This window comes from Narcine bancroftii, chromosome 3 (assembly GCF_036971445.1).
Source record: "Narcine bancroftii isolate sNarBan1 chromosome 3, sNarBan1.hap1, whole genome shotgun sequence".
Taxonomy (NCBI): Eukaryota; Metazoa; Chordata; class Chondrichthyes; order Torpediniformes; family Narcinidae; genus Narcine; species Narcine bancroftii.
The window spans coordinates 194803027-194819040 of NC_091471.1; the positions used below are offsets into that span (position 1 = coordinate 194803027).

Genomic DNA, 16014 nt, shown 5'->3' on the forward strand with positions numbered 1-16014 from the left:
ACTCATGACTGTTAAGCTAAAATAGGTTCCACCCACAAAAAGAAGATTGATCTACGGTCATTTCATTCTTCATTACCAAGCTGCATGCAAATACTTTCTTTTTGTTCACACTAAGCCTAAAAACAAATTTCCAATGAACATGTTGGAGCGTTTTAAGTCTTACAGAGTTTTGCTTCATGTTTTGTGAATGTTTTTAGAGGGGGTAGGGGAAGAGGTTGTCTATAAAAGTAGTAAAGCTGTTTTTGTTCCTCCAAGACAGGAATTTATAGCTCTCCCTGACCTTCGTTATCCCAAACAAAGGCTTTATAACTTTAGAGAGTTTGCCTGCATCAGAAGGCTTTCTCACAGAAGAAACACCTGCAGTAAACTCCCCAAGAAACCTGTGTATATGAGAGATTAATGCAGCAGTAATAGCGACCCCGTGTTTTTTGTATTATGCCTTCTCCCCAGGTAGACGGCTCTTTTCTGAGATGATACCAATTATTTATTGCCGAAACATCTGTTGATAACCGCAGCTGCCATCGCGAAACAAAGCAAATCATGGGGTCACACACTATTCAGGCCCAAAATCCAACCACATGCCAGTTCGAACCATTCACTGATACTTGAGCCCATAGGTTAATGTCTCTTCTTGAAATGTTTCATCATGCTGCTTAAAAAATACTTTGTAAACACCATAGACCTTGCGATCGGCTTTGAACTATTATTTAATCACCACTGGTAATTTATATTCCAGTGCTATTGTGCACTTCTGAAAGAGAACGAGGTGGAAAGAAAGAATTTCCAAACTGGGAAAAGCAGTAGAAAGCGTGGCATTTTGACTGTGATATTATTTAGATTTAGAGATACCAATTGTTTTATTAAGAAAGCATGAAACACTTGCTTTTGTCAGGTTGGTTGTGTTGAATTTAAGCAACATACTACAGAGCTTAAATGATAATCTAAGGATAAAAAAAAGTTACCTTCAAATATCTCTTTTAATTTTTATTTAACAGAATAATTTTCAAAATCAAATGTATTTAATGATACAGAATAGTGATGCTTCAGATATTAATGATGTTTCCTTAACATTTTAACACTGCATGACCAAGCATAATTTTTATTAAGACATCTAAAAAAACACTAAGCATAGATTTTTTAATCCAGCTCACTGGGAGAAGTTGGAACACTAGTTCCATAATCCACTTAATATTTTTATTAATGACTTGAATGGAACTAAAGTAAAGGTACTGTAAAATCAGAGGTAACGATTCAAGCAGATTTTCATTCCTCAAATGTGATCCTCACAAGCGTCAGTGAAACCACTGACTTGGAGATTGTTCAGATCATTGTGGGGGTTTTTCTCTCTCATTCCTCTGATTTCATTCATCTTTCTCTATTCACACCTTCTTCAGACAAATTATCTCCAGGCTCTGCCAGCCAGCACCAATAGCATCTGTGTCATCCAGTCTCTCCTGGTTTCCATCCTATCTCGGACATTCTGCCCGTTCTGCCCGCCCCCCCCCCCCCCCGGCAACTTAAAACCCACCTCTTTGATATTTTCTGGTTACCAACGAAATCAGAATTAGAATTTATTATCATGAGCATGTCATGAAATTTGTTGTTTTGCAGCAGCATTAATATAGTGCAAACCTTTCGATAAACTACATTTAAAATTAAATAAATACATAGAGGAGAAGAGAAAATGACATAGTCCTTCATTGTCCATTCAGAAATATGATGGCAGAGGGGAAGAAGCTATTTTTGTACCATTTGATTTTCATCATAAGGTTCGTGTACCTCTTTCCTGATGGTAGCAGTAAGAACAGTGTACAGCCTGGCTAATGTGGGTGCTTGAGAATAGAGGTTGCTTTCTTGAGACACCATTGGCCAGACGACTGACCTGAAACATTAATTCCGTTCTCTGTGCACTGATACTTCGGATTACTTGGCATCACCAGCACGTCCTGTTTTTATTTCAAATTTTTACTATTTTTCTTTTTGGTCTTCTACAAGACCGATTAGAATTAAAATAGATCCTGTTTTCTGGCCAACCCTTGTGTCACCACACCCTTCATTAAATGTAAATGTATACTCTTACTTTGGTGCAGCTATTGACTCTGGCCATGGGAGCGGTCTGTGTGAAGTTCACACATTCTCTCCATAAATGCTTGTGTTTCCTTTGGCTTCTCCAGTGCTATTCTGCAGGCTGTGAGGTTATTTGGCCACTGTCAATTAGCCCTCTTGTGTGGGTGAGTGGTGGACTCTCTGGGAAGGGGACAGCAGCAGAATTACACAGTGAGTAAGTGTGGTGTCTGCTCCTGGGCTCAAGTCGGTCTGGGACCTTTGTCAGTACAATGGCAAACAGATGCCAATGACTGTCCCTCTCACCAGTGTTGAGCAGGGAGGAGACACCATCTGAGAGATTCAATACCCCAACCCAAACCCTATAACCCCCCCACAAAAGATGAAGCCCCACCCAACCATAAATACATCCCCAAACCTAATCCTAAACCTAACCTTAGCCCCAACCATAACCTCAACCCCAACCCTAATCCCAAACGCAACCTCAACCCAAACCCTAACCTCAATACCCAACCCCTGAAATGGAAAAGATCACCCACTAGAAATATAGAAGGCAGACTTACCACTGGACACACATTTTTTTCCCCCAATACTCTCTAAATCCAGGACATGCACACAATCCCAACCACGGAAAGACTGACTAAAGAACAGAATAGGGTCACCTACTCTACAGAGAGTATGAATTTGTTCCAAGATGCATTCAAGACACACAAAAACCACAGGAAAAGAAGCAAGGCCCTGATCCCACTAAGAGCCAAGAACAGGTCCAAAGTAAAGTAAAAGTGGTAGTTTACAAGTTTTAAAGAGACCAAGTGAACACAGAGCGATAATTATCCCATTGCCCGCAGATCGACAACCTAACCCTAACCAGAACCTTAACCCTAACCTTAGCCGCAAACCTTTGTTTCTAAATGAACAATGAATCACAAACACTACCTTATGTTGTCTCTTTCTTTTCCTTCCACCATTTTATTTATTTTGAAATGTGGCTTATTGAAATATTTGCACCATGACGCTGCTGTTCATGACAATAAATTCTGATTCTGAAATTGGAGCTGGTCAGAATGCAAGAATAAAAAATGGGATTAGTATAGGATTAGTGTAAATAAATGGTTACATAAAAATATAAGAGATAGAACTAGGAGGAGACGATCTAGTCTGTAGAGCCCGCTCTGTCGTTTAATAAAGATAAAAGTTGATCAGGCCATGGACTTAGCTCCACTTACCCACCTGTACTCCAGACCCTTAGTTCCCCTATTCCTCAAATATCTGTGTATCTGTTGCTCAATTACATTCACCAGGACAGTCTTTAATGCTTCACTGGGAGAAACTGACACAGACTCATTACTTTCTGGGACAAACATTTCCTCTGTATCTTTGTCTTAAATTTACTCCCCCAAATCTTGAGGCTATGCCCGTATTTCTTGTCTCACCAGACAATGGAAACCCACTCTCTGCTTCTATCTAATCTATTCCCTTCATATAGTTATGTGTAGCTATAAGATCTCCCTCCTGATGTTTCTAAACTCCAATGAGTATGTCCTGGGCTATTCAATCTCTCCTCATAACTCCTTTATTTTTTGGATGAGTATCCTGTTTCTATGCTCTATCTCTCTATGAATATGATAGCCAAAGGCAATTTTCCTTTTGGTAGGATAATTTCTAAAAGGGTTTAGCATTGTACAATTGGCTTTTTAACATCCTTTTAATATAATTTTATTATTTTGTGAAGAAGCCCCCTAGCATTCATTTCTCAAGCAACATATTGTAGCCTGAGGTTTGCCACAACCACCAAAAAATGTCCTGCTGTTTTTGTTTTCCTCTGGACCTTTCCCCAATGATCAGTGCCCGTGCATTTTGACAGTGCAAAAGTAACTTCAAATAGTTTTGACAGTATCCTCTCTCTTATAAGGTTTCTACACCAACTGACTTAGACAATCTCAGCCCAATTGCTCAAATTTTTTGCACTGAATCCCCAGAAGTTCTCTTATTCTTTGGCTGACCACAGCAATTGGCTGTTGGAAATCTTGGCAGCTTGGCCACTTTTCTGCGATTTACACCACTCTTCTGTTTGTTACTTTGATCGGTAGAACCTCCACAAATGACCACCACAAATGCCCTCCTACCCTCTCTCCCAATCTCCCTCTCTCTCTCTCTCCTTCCTCTCGCTCTCTCTCCCTTTTAAAAAACGTTAGTTGATATAAATAAAATGTTTTTTTCTTTGAAAACGCAGTTAACGAGAGAGATTGGGCTTCCAAAAATGGGTATGACTGATGACGCAGGTTCGAGTTTGTAACAAATTGCCCTGAGGGGATAGGTGACAACAGTCTTCTGATGACACCTTGACTTTAGACTTATGCAACTGAAAATAAAAATTTCCTTGGGTAAAATACATTAACAACAATTTCCAGCTCATTTTGAGTAATTCCACAAATTCAGCTAGACATGCCTGTTTCAGTTTTTGCACAGGATGACAGCTTTTTTTTTTGGTGAAATGTGCCTTTGAATCATTGCATGGGAAATCAGACAAAGTTGTATGGGAATTGATTCATGCAGGCTATTCTAGGGAAATTACATTATTCCAAAGCAGGGTTAGGAGCCCTGTAAAGTTCATCCTGTACTTACCATTCATCCTTTGGCCTTTCTCCTTTGAAACATTGACCCCTGCCTCCCTGCTCCATAATTTCCCCTGACACAGTCATTTACCTTGTTACTCGAAAGGATTTCATTTGCTCATCATCCACACAAGCCATCAGCCATCTTGTCTCAGATCTAGTGATAATGGCAGCTTAAATAGTCATTATTAGTGGGTAGTAAAAACACAATGTTAGAGAAACTCAGCAGGTCAAACAGTGTATAGCAACATTTCAGGCTTGAGATCTTCATCTAGGTATGCATTTCCTCTACTCTACTCATAGTGTGCAGGTGAGTCTGTGGAATTGAAATGAGGACCATTTGTGTTGGATCAGTGTTAATGGTCAGTGCGCAGCTTGTGTCCTTGCTGCTTGAGATGTGGCTCTGTGACAAAATTTTAAAAATTAATAAGTGGAGACTTGGTTATTGTTTCTTTGGCATCATTATGAAAAAAATCGGCCCTAATTTCCCAGAAATGACCAAATAAATGCTCATTGGTTCTGATTTCTAACCTCGCTGTTTGGTTATCTCAAGCCAAAAGCACATTCTTGGATAATAAAATCCAAAATGCTAAATTGTAGAGAAGTAATTGGGGAAGAAGTTTGCAGGAGTGCAAAACTAACATAAATCCGATATGGTAAATGAGGAATTCATTTGTAAATGAAAAGAGAACTCTGGATAGGAGTAGAAAGTAAAAGTAAATGAAGCCTTTCTATAATTACAGACACTAGAAAGTAAATCATGATGGTTTATTAGTCCCTCAGGATCAGGTGACCCAGTCATTTTCTTCCTTTCCATTTGGTAACCATTCAGGATTTTGGTATTTTCAAGTTGTATTTAAAGGATTCCTTTTCCCTTTCAGAAAGGAGAGCAGCTGTGTTTGAAGTGGTAATGCTTGTTGAGGAAGGGTTCATTAATTTCTGCGTCTCTTCATGATCTCACAAGGCTCAAACAATTCTTACTTTCAAAATGCGGTTGAACCGCTTATTTTACTTTGCAGAGTCATCAACAGATATAAACTTTTGCAAACAGTTTAGAAAGTAATTCAGTAAGTTTGTCCTTGCTGCAGCAATGAATAGTTGACAGGGAAAATGTCTAATTAGTGTAAGTGCATATAATAGAACCACTTGGATAGGTTCACGCTCTTTGAGGGCTACTTTCCTTGCAGATTCAAAGCCCTTGTGTTGGTGGAGTCACTCACTTTCACTCTTTTGTTTAGAGATGAGTAATAAATGGAAGACTGTGGGAATGACTAAATTCCACTTGGATTTGAAGCTTTGTAAATTCCTTGATCGTCCGCAAATGTTTCCAATGCAGCCTGGTTTAACCGCAGCTGTAAACATCTGTGTGTGTGTGTGTGTGTGTGTGTGTGTGTGTGTGTGTGTGTGTGTGTGTGTGTGTGTGTGTGTGTGTGTGTGTGTGTGTGTGTGTGTGTGTGTGTGTGTGTGTGTGTGTGTGTGTGTGTGTGTGTCTGTGTGTGTGTGACTCCGTTGCTACAGGGATTTCAGCATGCAGTTGATCAAAAAGTGAGAACTGCAGATCTGAAGAAAGCTCTGCGGTTACGTAACAGGTTGGTCAGCCTCTGTGCGGAAAAATACAGTTAATAGTTCAAGTTAACATTAAATCAGAACTGGAAAATATATGACTGAAGAGATCTGAAAAGAACAATTGGATTAACTGTGATGGGGTAGAGACCAAGATAAGTAACACAATGCATTTAAATTCACCGAGGTGATAAATGAATGAAGACAGTTAGAAAGAGAATTAAAAACATGTTGGGGCTGTGAAATTGAGAACACAGCAATTCTTGAAAACCTGAAATAAAAGGGAATGCTGGTGAGACCCAGCAGATCACACAACATGCGTGGAGAGAGGAAAACTGAGTTCAAACCTTACAGCAGAATGTCCAACCAGTAAATATTAGAAGCACAAATTAAGCCTAAGGTGACCTCCGACCCAATAAATGAGCACCCTTTCTCTTTCCACCATTCCTCCTGATCTCCAGGTTGTCTCCTTCACTTTCTGTTTAAAATTTAGGTTTCCAGCATCTGAAGTTTTAAGATTTTCATCAGAAGAGACCAATTCTGACACAAATGGGAAAAAGGTGAAATTGAGTCCTACCAGCATGGCATTCAGACATCAGATGGGGTGCTGTTCCTCCTTCGTTGTCCGCCACAGATATGGAGATCAGAATGGGAGTGGAATAGAGAGCTGAATTTACAGGTGACTGGGTAGCTCTTGAAGATTAAAGACAGATATTTTGCAAAGCCGTCACCAACCTGCATTTGGGTTCTCCATTATAGATAAGACCACTTTGTAGAGGCATAGCATGAAATACACAAGCTTGGAAGTAATCCTATAAATCAGTAGAAGGACACTTCAAGTTCTTAAATTGTTGGGTGGAAAACTGTGCAAATGCACAGAAAGTAGATGTAGGAAGTTGCAAAGGGAACACTTTCTTCAAGAGGCTGAAAGGAGGAGGGGAAGATATATCTGATCGTGGCATTACATTGATGATATACAGAGGATGATTCCTTCAATGTTTGTTACTTTGATGTGTTTGTTCCTTCAATGTGGAGACTGATGGGGGGGAAGGTGGGAGGAGAGGCAGTGAGAGTAGAGTGGGAAATTGAGAAGATGTTGTTGGGAGCCCTATCAACTATGGAAGAAGGGAAGCTATGATTAAAGAGCAAGGAAGAAATCTTCGGAGCAACATTATGGAAAATCTCATCTTCACAACAGATAGAATAGAGACTAGGAAACTGGAATGAAATGCTCACAGGAACATGGAGGGGAGTTATGTGAATTCTTGGATTTTGAATAGATATTGGACTGGAGCTAGAATGTGTTAGTATTGCATGCTGTTGCGAATTAAAGGTGGTGTTGTGTGAGGGGCAATTGATGCTTAGCACTGTCTAATATTTCTCTAATGACAAAAGAGTTTTCACCTTGGAATTCATTGTCAGGTTGGAGCACATATTTTAAAATTGGAATGATACATAGAAGATCAGCATGGCCCTGCACAAGGATAACATGCAAATTTATGTCATTGTTAGGTTAGATCAATGTTTTCTGTTTAGATCCATAGAACCACAGAACATTACAGCACAGAAAACAGGCTCTTCGGTCTTTCTAGTCTGTGCAGAACTATTATTCTACCTAGTCCCACTGACCGTAGCCCTCCATACTCCTTCTATCTATGTACTTGTCCAAATTTTTTTTTTAATGTTAAAAGTGAGCCTGCATTCACCATGTCAGCTGGCGCTCATTCCACACTTCTACTACTCTCAATGTGAAGAAGATCTCCCTAAAGTTCCCCCTAAACTTCTCCCCTTTCACCCTTAACCCATGTCCTCTGGTTTATATCTCCTCTAACCTCAGTGGAAAAAGCCTACTTGCATTTACTCTGTCTATATCCCTCATAATTTTTAATACCTCTATCCAATCTCCCCTCATTCTTCTACGCTCCAGGGTATAAAGTCCTAACCTTTCCCTGTAACTCAGTTCCTGAAATCCCGGCAACATCCTAGTAAATCTTCCTTGCATTCTTTCAATCTCATTGATATCTTTCCTGCAGTTAGGTGACTTGAACGGTACACAATATACCAAATTTGGTCTCACCAATGTCTTATACCACTCTACCATAATATCCCAACTCCTATATCCAATACTTTGATATATGAAGGTCACTGTGCCAAAAGCTCTCTTTACAAAGCTATCAATCTGTGATGCCACTTTTAGGGGATTATGACTGTATTCACAGATCCTTCTGTTCTACCACACTCTTCAGTGCCCTTCCATTTACCATGTATGTCCTACCTTGTTTTATCCTTCCAAAATGCAACACCTCAGACTTGTCTGCATTAAATTCCATCTGCCATTTTCAGCCCATTTTTCTAGCTGGTCCAGATGCCTCTGCAAGCTTTGAAAGCCTTCTTCACTGTCTACAATACGTCCAATCTTTGTGTCACCTACAAACTTGCTGATCCAATTTACCATGTTATCATCCAGATCACTGATATAGATGACAAACAACAATGGTCCCAGCACTGATTCCTGAGGCACACCACAGGCCTCCAGTATGAGAAGCAATCATCCACCACTATGATCTGGCTTCTGTGTAGCCAATATCGAATCCAGTTCACTACTTCACCATGAAAACTGAGAATCTGAACCTTCCTGACCAAACTCCCATGTGAGACCTTGTCAAAGGCCTTACTAATGTCCATGTGATCAACATCCACAGCCTTTCCTTCATCAGCTTTCCTGGTAACCTCCTTGAAAAACTCTAGAAGATTGGTTAAATAAAGCCATGTTGACTATCCCTAATCAGTCTCTGTCTATCCAAATACATGTATATCTAATCTCTTAGGGCATCTTCCAGTAATTTACCTTCTACTGACATCAGGCTTACTGGTCTATAATTTCCTGGTTAAAATCTTCTACGATCACAGCTTCATGTTTCCTGCAGCTGTCTTATATCTCTATAAATTTGTTCCTCCAGTTCTCGCTGGGCAGCCTATAATACAACCCCATGAGTGTGGTCATACTTTTTCCATTCCTCAGCTCCACCAATATTGCCTCAGTAGATGAGCCCTCTGGTTCATTTCATTTGGTGTGTGCACGTTACTTATGCTGAAATATGTGGAGTATTCCAAAAAGCCGAGTGCAATTTTGAATCAGAGTTAGTCACAAGTGCCCAGGCAATCTCGCTTCATTTTCTGTAAAAGCAATGGTCCATTGTGACTTGCTTCTGAAACTAAGTTTCTGGAGTTGGGTTCAATACACAGGAGACAGCATCCTTAGCCCTAATATTCAAAGGTCACCTGTGCAGGTAAGCATGCCTAAAACGCAGCACCTCCGGAAAATGGCACTCTTTCAATTCCATAATTTTCTGACTCGAGGCAAAATGAACTCTTATGTCAAGCAAATACAGTTCTGGAAATCTGCAATACAAACAAAGACTGCTGGAAATACTCAGCAGGACAGGCAGCAGCTGTGGAGAGGGAAAACGTGGTGTTTTCACTGTTTCTCTTCACCCAAGATTGGGTTAAGGATGATTATTGAATTCCTGCGCTGTTGCCAAAGTTTTTCAGTTGAAAACCATTTGCTGGGTGTGTCCAAATGATCAAGCCCCCTACTTATTATGAAATATGAACAATCCCATTCCAGTTGACAGAATGGGATTCCCAAGTCAAGTTAATTTGTTCACATGCTTACAAGAGCATTTGAAGGACTACTAAAAAAAAAGATTTGGGCTTCATTGATAAAATTCCTGCATGTAGTGACTCCAAGCAGAAAATTAGTTGGGCTTAATAATGTTCCCATTTTGGGACATCCTCTATATTTGTACAGCACGTTGTCATTTCCCTTCTCATTCAAATTCCTTTGATGTGATTCCTTTAATTGTTAAAGTGGAAGAGTTAAAGGGGAAGCCCATCTACTATGGACTGAAATGGGTCCCCCATGAAAAAATTCTAACCGATAATGATTATGATACCATCCTGTAGAATAGGTGGGATAAATTGCTTGGGTCTATTCCTGGATCAGATTGTAAATAGATGCATAGAAGATAGGAGCAGGAGTAGGTCATTCGGCCTCTCGAGCCTGCTCCGCCATTCAGTGAGATCATGGCTGATCTTAAAGTCTCATTCAGTTCAATAATATCCTTTTCTGGGAATCCACCAGGCTATTCTGGCCTATATGCAACTCTTCATCCACTGAGATTGACTCTTCAAACCACAGCATATTACAGGTCGTGCACTAGCTTTTTAAAGACGGCTGGTGTCGTGATAAAGAATCCTAATCTGAAATGTTGACCTGTCATTTCTCTCCATAAACGCTGGCTGACTTGTGGCGTCCCTCCAGCTTCTCAGTTTACTTGTGCTGAAAGAAACTTGGCAGCCACTTTACTTACAGTAGGTCCCACGAAAGGTAGTGCTGTTGTCTGATGATCAACATTGATAAACACTAATGCACTGTGCATTACTTTTCAGAATAATTTTATATGAAATGTTACATCCATTCTCTGAGATGAAGCTTCAATTTAATACATTATCCAACAGTACAAATCTCTACCTGGAATGAGCAGATACATCATCCTCGATATTTTACCCTCAGATTTCTGGATCTGAAGTGGGGCTTGATTTCACAATATTCTGACTCAGCTAAGAATTCTGCTAATCGAGTTGAAGCTAACAGTGGGGAGCCAGAGGATACATTGAGATATTGAAGAAGCAGAGTTAAATATTTGGAGTTTTTATCTTAATTACATTTTTAATTTTAATTCAGAAATTTTAGAATGCCAGCTTAATACTATGTAGAAAGAGTTTCTCATTTTGATGAGTTTTGGTAATTAGTATTTCTTTGTCCATGTATTGCAAAGCAAAACAAATATTTTAGCTGCAGGCAATCGGGAGTTTTATTGTTTCTGCCAGCACTTTAAGAGTTAAATTAATGATTGCCAAGTTGGTATTCTAAGTGATTACATTAAACTAGAGACTATTTACAACCAGCCCAATGAACAAAACCATCTATCAGTAGATATAATAGAATTGACTGCACTGGGGGGAAAAAATGAGAATTTTCCATAAGAAATGTTTTAAGTTTTAAGATTTAGATAAATAAATGAGAAACAACTCTTTAACTGAGAGCAACTTTATTGCAATGAGAAATATCAATCATTTAGCACATCTCCAGCACAATGTGGTATAACACAATTAAAGTTTATTTTACAAATTAAACAACATCATGCATAATTTCTTTGGACAAATCATTCCAATAACATTGTGGGTTTTAGAGAATTGTATATTACTTTTAATTCCATAATTTTCAATTCACAAATTTGAGAAATTCTCTCATCAATATTTTGGAGTCATGCTTGAAAAAAAAATCATCTTCAAAGATTTTCAGCTAAAATTAGTAATTGAGCTAAAGGGTATCTGCCAGTGGTGGAAAGTAGCTTGAAGAGAAGGGGTATTCACATGGACCAAAAGGAGGAGGAATGAGTTGCCACTGACACAATAGCTTAAAAGAGATGGGCATGTGGTGCAGTGAACAAAGTAGGAACAACGCGTTTTCAAATGATTCAATGCAGATATAAAGCAATTATCGTATTTACTGTGTGGAGTTTAATTTTGTCACAGGCAGCTGATTCTAGAAGGCTATTATATTATTATTTATGTCTTGCATTGTTTGTCTGTTTTTTTAACTAATTTAGAAAAGCATGTATATTTCAAACCTCGATCAAATAAGGATGTTAATCTTTCACTGCCAATTTCACACCTAATTCTGCATTATTCTTCTTAATGGTTGCTTCAACTCTTAACCCGTGTTGCATTAGGATTGCCTTTCCCCTTTATTTCATTGATTGGCCTGTTATACCTTTTATTAGAGCATGTTTAAAAGGAAAAGTTAGAAACATTATACACTGTTAAACAAAGCGGGACAATAGCTTTCAAACAAATCAATTTTGTATAGAATTCCAGTTCTGTGGCATCAATTACCATGTAAAGGGTAATGCTGATGTTTCTGTAACCTAAATGTAACCCCAAAGGACAACATCTACTCCTTCCTGCTGAATGATAACTTTGTTTCTTTGAAACTGAATTATATAAAAACTCTACTAATATATTCATTTAGCTCCTTGTACGAAGTGGACACTAATAAATGACATAGAACATGGGACACTTCAGCACAATGCAGGCCCTTCAGCCATCAATGTTGTACCGACCCATATATTCCTACCAAAAGTAACTGAAACTGCTCCTACCTCATAACCCTCTATTTTTATTTCATCCATGTGCCCATATAAGAGTCTCTTAAACGCCCATAATACTTCAGCTTTTACCACCACCCCTGGCAAGGTGTGCCAGGCACTTACAACTCTCTGTGTAAAAAAAAAAAGACACCCCTGATGTTTTCCTTAAACTTTCAAACCTTCATTTTGTACATATTTCCTCTGGTGTTTACTACTCCTGGGGAAAAGGGAGCTGGCTGTCATAATCCTGTAGACCTCTCGTCATTCTTTGCTGCAAAGAGCAAAGTCCGAGCTCTGCTCACCTTGCCTCACGACTTATTTTCCAATTCTGGTAAATCAGACAGAGTGCAAAATGCTAAATAAATGGGATTCACTGAGGCACATTTTCAATTGACATCTTAACCAGATTCACAGTAATCAGTTAGTTGGATTACTAACTCTCCTGTTTCCACCTCATTCCATTGTAACTTCACATGGTTTCCCACACAAGGTTACCCATGTTTCAACATGATTCTTGAGTTTGGTAATACAAGAGGATTTGGACAAGATTTGCAATGGAACAGGTGGTCCATACAGTCCACCTTATTATCATAATCAAGTTTTCATTTTTTATCAGTATTACCCCATTTCCCTATCTCCAATTTGGATTGACTGTATAATAGCATGACCGGTATTACCCAAAAGGCCACAGATCAGAATCTCCTGCTGGAAGATACCAATCCAGTCCATGGTTCAGGAGATGTGTTGTCCAGGTGTTAATTCTTCACATTGGACAAGAAAGGAATCGGTGTCTCACCCATACATCTCAATGTCGGATGGTGCCAGGACAAAGGAGAACTGGGATTGCTGATTTGTTTGTTTCTTTCAGCTCTAGCCATGTCACCTTTCTGTGGAGGTAAAAGTCATCTTCTTTTGTTGATTTAAAACACTCATTAATATTACGGCAGCAAGTATTACATTTGACCTGTAATCCTGCATCTACACTGTGCTAGCTGGACTTTGTAAGGTGAAATTTTAGCTTTGGTCTTGAAGATGTACTTGTAATTCAATGAAAATAACTTTATTATAACATTATAGGAAAGGTTGAAGCATGATCTGGTCTCTCCATACCATATACAGTATGTATATTTCCCATTTAGTTTCACGTCTCCTGAAATGTACTTTCTGACCCAGTGTCATATCTGGATAGGACTTAGAATACCAACTTGGCAATCACTGATTTAACTCTTAAAGTGCTGGCAGAAACAATAAAACTCCCGATTGCCTGCATCTGGTGTTGCATCCATTGCTTGGATCTCAGCCTTGAGTGTTAAACACAAAGATCACCTGTTATGCCTATATCGATGGTTTGTAAATTTGCACACAAAGCATAAAATTGATTTTGGAGGGCAGTGTAATATGAGCAATATTACATCAGCCACCCATTTGACACCATTCAGTGGAAGCAATAATAGATGTGTGAGGGGCAACTCATCCATTATTCCCTGGGTTACACTATCACCTCAAGGTATAATTACCATGATTTTAACTTTCAATTATCTTTCCACTCCTATTGGTAAATTCCAATTATAGCTGGTGAATTTTGCTCTGAGGGCTGAAAGTCGTGTGTTGGTGTGGAGATGGTATTTCATCAGGTTTAGAAGTAGCTTGTTTTCCATATAACACATGTTCCATCAATCTTTTCCAACTGTGACAGAAACTCATGTTCTTTAAAAGCTTTTTAGAGGAGTTGTTTGTTATTATATAATCAGGAAAAGTCATCTTGCCAAACTGCAATTCATTACAAACACAGAGGAAAAAGTTTTGCTTTCTTGTGTAATTAGAGATTGATAAGTGGATTTATTTTTCCTTCCTAAGTATCTGTGCCCTAGAGAATTTTTATTGAAAGAAAAATTTCTCTCCACAGGTCTTTTTGAAAGCTTCTGTCTCAGTTGGTGACTACGCTTCAGCAGCTGCCACAGTCTTCCTGATTGACAGGTTTCTATACTGGGTCGATGCGTCCAGCAAACTTCTGCAGGTTGCCAAGGGCTTGCACAAGCGTTGCATGGAAATACCAATCGCACCACAGGTGGTTGTTCGGCAGGCCCGAGTCTCTGTAAATTCAGGTGACGCAGCTCTGGTTGATCTTTCCCTGCTTTCATCGCTAAACTCCAATTAACAAGTACTTGACTAATCAAGAGTATATTTTGTTCTATTTGAGATGTGGAGGGGAGAGGGGGAGAGAGAATGACATTCCACTGAGCATAGTGCCATCTTTTCAAACCCACTGCTGACCCTTTGAAGAGACACAAAAGCGCAGAGAGAAAAGGATTTGGAGCTAAAAGGGTAGAGTGATTGCGAATGGGTGTGGAAAATACTAATTGGTGACTTTGTTTGCCTCATAAATGTACCCTGGCAATTTCAAACAAGAGATGTCTGAATTGCTATACTCCTGATCAAGAGTGTAATAAAACACATCGTTTTCTGTCAGATTTTTCCCTGTCTCTTTCATTGCATTCACTTATTTTTCAGCATGGCCACTTGACTACAGAAAGTATACAGCTGCTTGCCGATTGAAGTAACTTAATGTGTCTTATCACACTCCTATGGTCACCTGAATTGTTCTCTTTACCAAATTGTGGTGCATTATGTTTAACCATATTCTGTTATTTTTTTTTACTGTCTTCATTAGATCTGTAGTTAGGTTTCTTTGGCTTGGCTTCGCGGACGAAGATTTATGGAGGGGGTAAATGTCCACGTCAGCTGCAGGCTCGTTTGTGGCTGACAAGTCCGATGCAGGACAGGCAGACACGGTTGCAGCGGTTGCAGGGGAAAATTGGTGGGTTGGGGTTGGGTGTTGGCAGAAGCTACTTTATTTGCATTAAAGTTCGTATTTAAAAATAGGCAAATAAGGAAATACAGCTCATTAAAGAGCTGAAAACAAAATGAATCGCAGCTAATCCTTGTTGATCAGTGCATTGGCCCAGAATTCTCTTGAAGCTGCTTGCTGTCTGTGGCCACTGGTCAGTTACCAGTAACTTATTCTTATCTGATGTCTGGACACAAATACTTGCAAAGACAGTATCCCAGGTGATTGGCAAGGCCATGAACAGCAGCAGTCCTTCCAGCTGTCGAATCCCTTGAAAGGCATTCAGTTACTTAACGCTGCTGGCTGTCAAAGAGTCATCTAGTTGTTCAATACGGAAACGAGTCCTTCAAGCACCATGAAAACGGTTATCGTTTTTGCCCATCGACACTAATCTCATTTGGATTATTTCCCTCAATGCTTTGCACGTGTAAGTGTCTGTTTAAATGTCTCTTAAGCCTAGTAATTGATCCAATTCCACCACCTCCTCTGGCAGCATATTCCAAATATCAACCACGTTCTGAGTGTAAAAAAACATTCCCCTCAGATCCTGTTTAAAACTCCTTCCTCTCAACTTAAGCCTATGCAGTCTTGATTTTGATACACCCATACAAAGCAGATTTTGAGTATCTACTCAATCTATGTCTCTCTTGACCTGAAACATCCTTTTCTCCAAGAAAAACAAACCCTGCCCATCCAATTTCCCCACAAA

At 39.3% G+C, this 16014-nt stretch overlaps 1 protein-coding gene and 1 non-coding gene across 4 annotated transcripts in view; both read left to right on the forward strand.

Annotated features, from left to right (window-relative positions):
- Positions 1 to 16014, forward strand: part of alpk1 (alpha-kinase 1) — a 107519-nt gene that overhangs the window by 54478 nt on the left and 37027 nt on the right. For all 3 annotated transcript variants that reach the window (XM_069926197.1, XM_069926198.1, XM_069926196.1), the window contains one exon: positions 14364 to 14562. In XM_069926197.1, coding sequence (XP_069782298.1) covers positions 14364 to 14562 — 199 coding nt within the window. The remainder of the gene's footprint in view (positions 1 to 14363; positions 14563 to 16014) is intronic.
- Positions 7658 to 7761, forward strand: LOC138759710 (U6 spliceosomal RNA). Its single transcript, XR_011355044.1, has one exon. It is a non-coding gene; the product is annotated as a U6 spliceosomal RNA (small nuclear RNA).